The sequence below is a fragment of the Notothenia coriiceps genome, unplaced genomic scaffold (assembly GCF_000735185.1).
Source record: "Notothenia coriiceps isolate Sejong01 unplaced genomic scaffold, NC01 NC01_scaffold00037244, whole genome shotgun sequence".
Lineage (NCBI taxonomy): Eukaryota > Metazoa > Chordata > Actinopteri > Perciformes > Nototheniidae > Notothenia > Notothenia coriiceps.
The window spans coordinates 17,623,516-17,635,036 of NW_011369945.1; the positions used below are offsets into that span (position 1 = coordinate 17,623,516).

General features: G+C 41.2%; 1 protein-coding gene across 1 annotated transcript in view; it reads left to right on the forward strand.

The window, feature by feature from the left end:
* LOC104965370 (serpin H1) overlaps window positions 1-5,756 on the forward strand; it is a 14,995-nt gene extending 9,239 nt beyond the window's left edge. Inside the window, 1 exon segment of the mRNA XM_074112263.1 lies at window positions 5,343-5,756. Within this exon segment, the coding sequence (XP_073968364.1) occupies window positions 5,343-5,645 (303 nt within the window). The 3' untranslated portion in view covers window positions 5,646-5,756.
* The last annotated feature ends 5,765 nt before the right edge of the window (window positions 5,757-11,521 follow it).

Sequence of the window (11,521 nt, forward strand, 5' to 3'; positions counted from 1 at the left end):
ACTAACTTGAATTGTTATTCAAATTAATTAATAAATTATTTTTTATATTTTATTGTAATGTAGAGACAAGGCTTTTAGTGACAATCATGTATTGCCTTACAATTATATGTAAAAATAAAAGTCTAAATATGATATTTGGCCTCAAATCATCTGAGGCCTGGCGCCCCCCTGCGATCTTTAGACACCCCAGGTTGGGAACCACTGCTCTAGATAATGTTGAAGTTGAAACATTTTCATATTGCATGGATCTGTCTTCACATCCCTTCCAGTAGCTCGGAACAAGATCCCCCCTGTTTGCATCCTCTTGCGTCTTTCCCTTGACTCTGCATGAAGTCATACTGCTTCTAAAAGGTTGCATTGAGTCTGGACATACTCTTTGAGTCAGAGAGAGACAGTTGCTGGTGGGAAAAGATTGTGGGTGAGTGAGAAAGACACAGTAAGAGAGAGGTTGGTTGAACCTGACTGACACACAGCATGTCGGTAAAACCCATTTCCTTAGGACAGGGCACGCTGCCTGGAATCTATTAGCACGGCCTCTGTAGATGTACATTGTAACCTCATCATGAACTGATGAAATCCGCTTTGGCCTCTTTCTGGTTTAACAAACATCTCTGAAGAGTTGTGCTGCCATGTTATTCTGCTCGCCATGCCCTGAGGAACACGCTTTTGATATGAACATTGTCAGGGCGCTCTGGGGAGGACTCTGTAATCTAGAACTAAAGCTTGAAACAACCATGACTTTGCAACGGAAAGAGCAGTAAACAAAATGTTACACAAATCGTCTTTTGTCTCTACGAGAGAGTTTGCCAGACAGAAGAAAAAAGATTGACTCCTGCAAATAACTAAAAGTAGCTTTGCTCTCATTATGTAACCTAATTATGGACACGCACTTGAATGTTTTGGCCTCTGTTTCTCCGACTCGTCGAGAGTTGTCTGCCTCTGTTTGCTCTCTCGAGGAAAAGAAGGTGCATTTGAGGAATCATTATGAAAGGACTGTACAAACTCTCAACCCACTCCCATCTCATTTCATCCGTCTGTCAAGCCCCTGTGGCCAGCCTGACGATAATTTTTCCAATTGGTACGGGCAAATAATTGCTCATCACCGCGCGTTAACACTGTTTACCACTCTGTCTGTCAGTGCCTCCGATGGCCATGGACTCCTGGGACAGGAGGGCGGCATCTAGACAAACAGATGATCATAGTAGTGGGTGTAACGCCAACCCTAACACCAGTGTCCGCTGAGCAAGGACACAGATAAGGACAAACCAAATGAAGCACCTCTGGGTCATGTGGCACGGATTTGCCACTTCCAAACGCACCCATTCCCTCCCTCACCTCTGCCCTCCCCGTCTTATCAGTCCCACAGATCTAATTCCTTTATGTAGGTCTCACATGTTGTTGTAATACGCCATCAGTCAGCGGCCGCATGTTTGCTCTGCTGACCTAAATAGGAATGACATTCGGATGGGAAGTGAGCAGGAGAGGTGGAGGATGACGAGGGGGGGTCAATGATTGCTCGGGGACAAGGTTAAAAGTGTTTGAGAGTACTATAAATAACTGCAGAAATCTGCCTTTTTTTCCTTCTTTCCGTCTGCCTATTTTCAGCGTTCTCCTTCGCTGAAGGGCAGACTTTGTCGGAGTCTGTAGTCGGAGAACTCTCTTAACAAGCCTGGCCCAGAGGTCACTGGATAAACCACCCTCATCGCTCTCTCCCTCTGTCTCTGATGCAGTGCTGACCAGGCCACACACACATACACACTAATGGTGAAGCTTGAGCTCCATCCTGGCTATATCTCCAGCCGGTGACTAAGACATATGAGCGCGCACCGGAGAGCTCACTCAATCACGGATAATGAGGTCAAAAGGCCATCAAATATTTACAAGAGCACACTCGGCAGTATAAAGTGTCGAGGGACAGCTGTTTTAACACAGCTACCTCAGCCCTGCTTTATATGAATAATCAGTAGTGTTTCATGGCCATTATTTAGATATCCCACACAAAGATGCGGCTCCTTTTTTCCTTTTTCCTTTGCGCTTAAGTAGCCCTGTGGAATAAAAAGCGATACATGTATTTGAGTGAGTGAATGAGACACATAGAGTATGTTGTGCACAATAGATAAAAGCCCATGTAAATAACACACCGGTGGTGATATTGCTGACGAGACTCAATAAAGAAGCCTCAGGAGAGCTCATAGAAAGAGAAGTTTCTTCTTTCTTTAAAAGCTTGCATCAGATGTGTCCTTAAAATGGAGCTGTGATGAAGCCAGTGCTACAAACTGCATGTTTCCACCCACACAGAATGTAAAGGGCAGTATTGATTTAAGCAGAACACGTCTGTAGTTGTTTAAGGCGACGACAGTCTGTGAGTGTGATTGGTAAGCCAGAGGCAACAGGAGGTGGAAACTGATGAGAGAGAAACTGAGATGTGAAGATCTCTAGTCTTAGTTCTTTTTAATGGTTGGTTTATTCAATCAAAATGTACAGTAGGTGTCACAATTGGTTAGTTCTGGTTTATGTTGACAGTGGAAGGAAGAAATCATACCGTTTGTGGTGTTCAATAATGTACAAATAAACTGCCTTCTGATCCAGCAGATTCTGAGGTTCATATTATTATTATTTATCTATGTTGGACAAATGAAGAGGCAGACAGGAAATGCTGTAGCTAACAAAAAACAAACATGTATTTGGTTTTGAACAAGCTTTTTCCAGCTTCTTCTTTGTGATGATTTTTAGTTGTTTACCTGCTTCATAATAACATTTTAGACTGGACATTTTGTAGATTTGGACTGTTAGTCTTCAGAAAAAGCCATTTTTAAGATGTCATATTGGGATTTATGAAATAATGAGTGGTTATTTATTGATAACTTTTTTCCAACAAATCATAGACATAGTTTTTCATTGAATTTTAGCAATAGCCTCGTGCCAACTTGATTCTGTCCGTGGCCCTCTACTTTTTATTAAGAAGGTGCTCATATTTGACTGTTGAGAAACAAAACTCTTATGTCGGTTGACATATTTACTCTGTGCTTTGTGTAGTCCTACCCCAGTTTTGGTCACCCTAAGGCACCTTTCCCAGTTTAAATCCCATAGTTCACAAGCAGCTGCTGATATAAAAAGAGCAGACAATAGTCACCCCGTTATATCTTCATTTTTCTTCTCATCTCTCCTCCTACAGTCATTTTAAAGGCCGATCTTACTTGAAGTGACTCCTCACAGATAGAGCTGTAACATGTCCTGGCTGCCACAACCTATCCTCTTTAAACGCCCACAGGTTCACCCAACACGCTACTTAGTGGGCTCAACCATCGAGCTGAAATAATGTGATGCGGACTGGAGTGCTGCACACCTGAGGGCTGGTGCCTGTAAGCCACACACACATAGAGGAAGCCACTGGCTGACAATGCCTGTGGCTGTACATTCTCAGACAAATAGCTAATTGATGCTGTGTGCGAGGCATCAGCAGTCTGCCCAGTGGTGTTCCATCTAAGATTCATGTGGCGCTTCAGAGAGAAAGGGCACCTCCCAAAGGTTTTTCACACCATTTAATGCAGCGCCACATCTCTCACGTGGCCTCCATAGGATCCTCTGACACCTGGTCCGTTTCCCATTGCTGTGCCACAGGGTTCCTTAATTTTTAAACACTTTATATCTTGAAATAAAGAATTACCAAGTGTTCCTGCCCTGACAGGAAGGGTAGGAGAGATGGAGGGGAAGGCTAGGTCAGGTGGGGTTGGTTGGTACTATTTATATGCTCCATAGTGGCACCAGCACTACTGTAGGCCAAGAGAGCACGTTCCTCATGGACTACTGCAGAATTGAATGAGGCAGACACCCAGAAACCAGCTGCGTTTCCTCACACACACACACACACACGCACGCACGCACGCACGCACGCACGCACGCACGCACGCACACACACACACACACACACACACTCATTTATCTTTAACAATTTGCAGAATCCACCCGCTTACATCTGCTTCTGTTTCCTCGTTAGATAAGGAGTGTAAAAACCTGGAAATGATTTTTGATGGAGATCGAGAATTTGCGAGAGCAATGGATACCGGGCCCAGCCGAACTGTCAGATACAGAGAAGGATGAGGTGGGGAGAGAAAAGACTGAGTTAGGAGCAGAGAGAGGGAGACAAAGTGGGATAAAACAAAGGCAGATGAGGGATGAGGCAAGTGGCAGAGCAGCAGAGGAAGACAGTGATGTAGTGGTAGCGAGTGGAAGGAGAGAGGAAGAGTGGAGCAATAATGGATGAGGACAATAGAAGTGCATTAGAGCAGGAGGTGTGTGTCTGTGTGGAGCGGAGCTTTGCATGCAAACACTAAAATGGGATTGACAGATGCCCACAACTTTATATACATCTACTTATTGCGTGTTTAGGCATAAGCCGACATGATCCAGCCTAACTTCCTCTCGCATGCACATCTCAACTTCTAAGTAGAAAAGCAGACGTTCTACATGGATTATTACAATTGTCCATATATATATACTGAGCTATAACAATGTGCTTTTGAAAAACAAAGCCAAAGGAAGCACGCACAGTCACCTAGACAACTCTTCTAAATGTACTGTTTGTGTCTGCCTGTAACACATATATCCAATAAAAGAGTTTAATTAGCAAAAAGTTTAACAATGCTAGAAAAAAACAAGATCTTCACCCACTCATCTCCCTCTGCAACTTGTCCTCCAGTCGTGGCCTCCCACTCGTCCACACAGTCACACGCTCACACCCACACATGCTCTCATCTGGCCCCTGGAGAAGCCTGTCACCGTGAGTGGCCCTCTGCCATGGGAGGATAAACTACCTGTCATGACGACGACTTTCTGTGGAATTCATATCAGAGCCAAAACAAAGGAGGTGCTGGGGGTCACGGGGCATCACTCTTAAATTATTCATCCACCGCTTCCTCCTTCCGTCTCCTCTCTGCCTGTCGCCCACTTTGTTCTGCCAGCTCACAACAAGGGCAACCGTCAGCCTCCTTCCCATCTCGAATTATCGGGGTTGGAAAGTAAATAAACAATACTAAACAATACTATCCAAAACTCCTTTAGAGAAGTTACTGATTCACTGTTTTGGTGGGTTTATGTTTACGTTGAACATGTGGCCGGGTTCCGTGCGGTTCTCCCCACTTCCGAGGGTCACAGCGTTATGACATTTGACAATATGCTTTCCCTCCTACTCGTTGTTTGGTCTCCTTTGCGTGCATAATTGATCAGTGTCCTGGCAGCTGCTTCATCGCACACACTTCTCTATTTAGTATGACCTCAAAGCTTGGGGATAATTGATTCTAAGCAGTCCATGAATTCAATCACTCTGTGTTTTCTTGTTGCAGAAACAGTTGTCCGCTCTGGGTTTGACCGAAGCGTGGGACCAGAAGGTGGCTGATTTCTCCATGGTGTCAGACAAGGGCAAGGGGAAACTCCACCTGGGGGGTGTTCTGCACTGGGCTTCTTTGGAACTGGCTCCTCAAGCTGGGAAAGGAGGCACCAATGTAGACGAGAACGTAGAAAAGCCCATGCTGTTCTACATCGATCACCCTTTCATCTTCTTTGTCAGAGACAACACTACTGGAGCCCTGCTGCTGATGGGAGCTCTGTACTAGGCAGAGGGAGAGCCCCTGCATGATGAACTGTAACACCCACAAACCTCTGTTCTTTGCCCTGTCTTTATTTCGCTCTGTTCCCTACACACTCCTTCTCAAAGACTAGGTTTGTAAGTTGAGACATTGTCATTCACTGTGGTACGCTATCACATCAGACTACGGCTGCCTGTCACACATTGACACTGCATACTCTCACGCTGACTGACACTGACACTGCCATCCCCGACACTCTCACAGTCACACACATACCGACACATAAAAATACTGTAGAAGACGTTACTTAAGTTGACGGATTCAGCGAAAACACTAACTTGGAGAGTATTTTTTCGTCACCCACAAAACAAAATGTCAAACAAGAATGCACTGACAAACACTAACATGCAGTAGTGGTTACACTCAACATCAGAGAACGTTAATGAATAAAGGCTCGCAGTGACACTTCCTCTCCGTCAGGAAAACAGGTGAATGTGTGTGTGCATGCGTGTGAGTTGACCCACAGATCAAGGGTAGCCATGCGGTGTTCTCGGAGCTGGCAGGGGTCTGCGGCGGGGTCCCCTGGGCTAGATCAGCGGAAGACTGATGGATCAACCAAGTGCTTATTGATGAGCCAGCTTAATGCTAATAGCCGTAATGAGTCACAACGCCTGTCAACAACTCGGAGAGACGGGATCCTTTTAATCTCTTAATACCAGCAGGGATCAATGACAGCGTTGCCCCAAGAACACGACTGACATCGCTTGACTTAAATGTAATGACTTACTACGTTTAGGATGATTACAGCAATTCGAAGAGGTATTGATTTGTTTGTATATTTGTTTTCTAAGCACCAGTGGGGATTGTCTTGATATGGGAATGACTGATAATGTGTATTATTTGAGGTGCATTTCTTTTAAATATTTCTAGAAATATTTTACTGCTTTAAATTTACTTTATAAATACATTATTCACGTTGACTTCCGCAGCTCCAGCTTGCTTGACAGCACTGATGCAAGAAGCTTTTTTTTTTGTTTTTGCTTTTACCCTGTACTAAATTGGCTGACATTGAGCCTCAAGGGGTATGAAAACAGATTTAAAAAACCTGAAGCAGCTTCAGTTATTGAATTTTGAGGGACAACACACGATAGACTTGCAGTGCTTAGAAAGTGCAACAACAACTTTGTCAACACACTCAGCAAAAATGCTTTCCAACAAGCAAATGTAAAAAACTCATCATGTGTATCAACATTTAATGTATTTTAATTTCAATTCCTACATTCTAAAAAGTATGGTGATTCTTTTTTTTCTTTTTTTAATGCTTTCAGTGTGGTACCAGACAAATACCTGTTTTATTGACTGTTACATGTGTTACAGGGTTATTAGAAGCATCTAGACACACATCTGGTCCATCTGATGCACATCATTCATTCTCCAGTAACACCCCTGTATTACAGCTTTGTTCCTAATTTAGCCCTCTGCACAGGTCTGCTCGGCAACAGTGGGTGTGGTGCACGTGTGTGCTCTTGTACTGTACTACAATGACCTCTGCAGGGGGCCTCCTTTGCAGCAGAAATTGTAAAGGGCACGGTACTGCAGGTATACAGCGTGCTGAATAAACCCGAGAGCCCCGTTCAGACAGGACTATGATGGATCCGAGGCCTTCTGCTGTGAGCACATCAATCCTGCTCGTTCCAACAGCAGCTCCCCGCTGACTCACCTTCACATTGCATTCAGTGCAGAACACTGACAAACACATACAGGTCCACATCCGCTCACAAAGACCAGGTAAGAAGGCCACATCTCTCTACTCACAGTATATACGGGTTTGTAAAATACGTCCATTTACTTATTGAGTGGTTTTAGAGGGAAATTGCACTCGTAAAAAATGTATGATGTATTTTTCTATCCTGTCTTTCTGTACACATTTTTGTGTTTTCCCCATTTTTGGCCATAACACATTTTTGAATTAAGACTTAATGTTTTTAAGGGCCAAATGTATTAACTATTTGAAAGGAACAGCATGAGTTTGCTGAGGTCTGTGGAGTGAGCCGTGAAATGCACACATGCTTCTTGATACACGTCTTATTTGGGCAGCTTTCATATACTTTTATTATGTTTTTCTTGTGTGTTTTTTTCTTTTCGAATTGATGTCACTGAGCCATACTTTGCACAAAATAAATCGTTTATCTCCAGATTACAGCAGGCGCGGAAGGTTTCCAACTAATCAACACAAAATAATTGGTAAACCAGTAATTAGTGCAAGATCCTATAGGTTTTTTGAATATAATTATCCATAAATTGAATTATTCATGCCACCATGCTTGATATATACCACAATGAAATAGAGTTGTATTCAGAGCCTTTTTCGATACATGTTGACAGTTTGTGTGTTTTCTCTTCAGCACCCGGGAGCCCCATTTGGCCGATAGCTACAGCAACATCTTGGACAGGTAATTGAGGTGAGCTGCAATACAAGCTCCCTGTGATCATCACCAACAGAGCTTCGTCTCGCTCTCTCACATGAAAAAAAGGTTTGAAGGGAATTGAATGTTTAATCTCCATTTTTAAATAAATCATGATAAAAGTGGGACCATGAACTGTACGATGGGATTAACTCTTGGACATTCAAAGTGGCAGAAAAGAGGGTGAGACCACGAAAGAGCACTCAGAGCAGTCAACCCAGTTACAGTACAGTACTTACCCTTTAGAGGAAATCATAGAAGTGGCTCTGCTCAACTAGGGGTCAAATGCTGACAGAAATGCTACAGAGGCTCGTCCCGCTCCTGTTTGAGATAGGTCAAAAATAAGAGGCAGGCCTGTAATACATGAAGCAGCAATTTCTTTTACTTGTGTTGTGTAGAGACACACATCCAACTGCATGGGAGAATTTTTAGATGTGGATTTAAACCTACAAGGGAAATGCAATTCAATCCCACATGCACTTTTTCTACTATTTAGATAAAAAAATGGCCTTCAGACATTTAATGATCATAACAAGTGTTAACATACTCTAGCTTTAGCAGGAGTTCACATAAGGCTCTTAAAATCTGGGACATGCCTTCCTGTTACTCTTTATTAAAACAAACCTAGTTTATTTTGTATAAAATCTGTAATTTAATCAAATATTATAAATGATATAATGTTATTCTAATTTATTCGTAGATGTTAAAAATAAGGTAGCGTCCTGAAAACAAAATAGAACCAATGCTGAATGAGACCGAAATGCTAAAAATATCACTCTTAAAACAAAATAGTTACATAATCAAAAAATATGCCAAGGTTACAGGCTGATACCTACATTAATAATAAATGAATTTGTGTACAAGCACAAGTGGATGAAGTATTCAGACCTTTTACTTAAAATGTAATAAAAAAGTAATAAAACCAAAGAAAATAAAGTTATCCATTAAAAAAGGTAAAGCTATAAAAGTATTAGCATTAACATGTAAGTAGTCTTTCTTTACAACTGCCCACAATGTTATAGTGAAGTGTTAAATTTCGAATTGTTCAATTTTGTTATGTATGTATCTGTCTTATATCCATACTGTTATCTAATGTTTTCAAATTTGGAGTAAATATTGCAATGTTTGCCTCAGAGATGTTGTCAAGTACAAGTGTTACAGGTAATGGAAATATCCTACATTAAAAGTGTACTGAAGTAGAACCACTGTCGGCCTACTTGAGTAAATGTTACGTTTAGTTACTGTCCACCACTCAAAAAGGTAAGATGTTTTTTTTCGTTCCTACAGCCATCCGACAGATTTTTGTTTCAATTTATATGGGTCTTTTATAAAAGTGTATCACACCGGTGAGTTTGTCATCAGTTATTTCAAAAATGAACAAACTGTATGAGACGTATTTATCGAGATACGTACGGTGGCCCAGAGGGCTCAGTGCGCAGGTAAGAACGTTGTTGTGGCCAATTAATTCAAACTTTTTTTTTTTATGTTGTTGCAGTGAAGTTGTAAAAGGTGATAAAACAACTATGTTTCCGCATTAAGCCTGTGAGTTAGCTTATGTTAGCTAACTGGGAATAGGTAAGCTAACTGTTAAGTGGCTAATAAAGTTGACTAATTACTCTTACGCAGTGCCATTTTATTTGGTGTTAACATGTTTATTAGATTAAAACATATTTTTTAAATATAAATATACAGAAATGACGTTAACTGTACTTGCAGAAATCAATTGTATATGGTTAATACAAAAAGTATGTTCATATGACGTCGATATTTTTGTCGATAAGAAACAACAACAACATTAATAGTGGCCTATCATTCTTAATTGAGTTACCTCAAATATTTGTAAAAGAAAAGTAATGTGTAGCCTACGTATTAATTAAACTTAAACACCAGTAGGCCTATGTGTAAAGCATTCTCAAAGGGCAGGTCATCTCTGCTTTATTTGTGTCCCTAAAGCTTAAAGATGATAATAATAGACTCTCGGTAGACATTTTGGCATGCTACATAAGGACATTTTCCTTGGCTATCTGACATGGCTTACTGGGACACTACTACATGGAAGCAGTAGTTTCACCTGTGCGTTCCCTATCGTTGCAGCACAGTCAGTTTTGGCAATGTAGTAATATCACCCAATCTTTGATACAACCATTTTTAGAAATATAGTTTATTGTTGCCTCCTTGGAATTAACTCTATTGCTTATTTAGTGAGAAACCCCAATACCACCGTTTATACAATAACATGTTTGAGATTATCTTGAAGTTCTGGCAATATTTCTTTAGCAATCTCAATAGGCTTGATCACAAAGGCATGACTTAAAGCTATTATCTAATCTATTAAAGAGAATACAGGAAGTCACAGACATAACATTAGCACCAATTAAACAAAATCCTAACTATTTGCTCTTTGTACATTTATTTATTTATACATTTTATTTATTTATTTCACTTTACACCCATAATTGATAAGTGGATCAACCACAATCCGACCAAAACACTTTTAAAGGCTAAATATCACACAATAGCTTTACTTTGTCAACATTGTCTTGTCTTTTTCAGCAGCAGATAGTTAATCTGCCTGAAGCAGTCTGTCTGCAGCAGCCCATATTAATGTTATTGATCATTGTCAACTTTTGTGCTTGCTCTCAACTCACACTGTATAGCGTCAAGCTTTTGGCTTTTCTATTTCCAGCAAAGGTTTCTTTTTTCATTACACCCTTTCTTCGTTCGTCTCCCCAATAACCTCCTTTATTGCAAACGATCCTTAGAAAGTGACAACTTGGGAAACTGAATCAAAGTTTCAATAAAAACCGGACTGCTTTGGGCTTTGACAAGTGAGCTGGCTGGAGTGGAACAGTACAGGAAGAGACTGAAGGAGGACATATCGGTCCCAGGAAGATAAATAGTTCATGAAGCTGTTGACTTCACCATTTTATTACTTTTGTCTCCGAATTTTCCGGCTGCCTGCAGCTCTTTCTGCCCACAAATTATTCATTGTGCTCCCTAAAGGCCGCAGCTGTCAATCCTGGGATTAGCAGTCGGTGGGGAAGATGGTTGTTGTAAGTTTGTTATGGGCTCAAGTTGCATGCATACTTGTTAGGGTCCTGATTAAAACTTTAAAAGCTATTATGATTCCTTATGTATTAATTTCAGAAAAACAAAAAAGCTGTGGCACTGAACACTCTCAACCTGGACTAGAGCGCTTTAATGTTTTAGTTCTTTGACCTTACTTCTCCCCTTTTTTTGTAGCTAAATCAGGAGGACTCAGGAAGACCATGTATGGCAGACTGAAGTCCCTAATCATCACTGCAGGTGGTCCAACCTGAAGGTAAACTAGAACGATAGCTACAGTACACACAGGGACATCCTGTATAGACACCATGCAAGCAAACGAGACACAAAAGTGATTATTTGTGCATAAACAATACTCAAACATTATGATCATATTTTCTCTTTGAGATTAAATGCATCATGTAA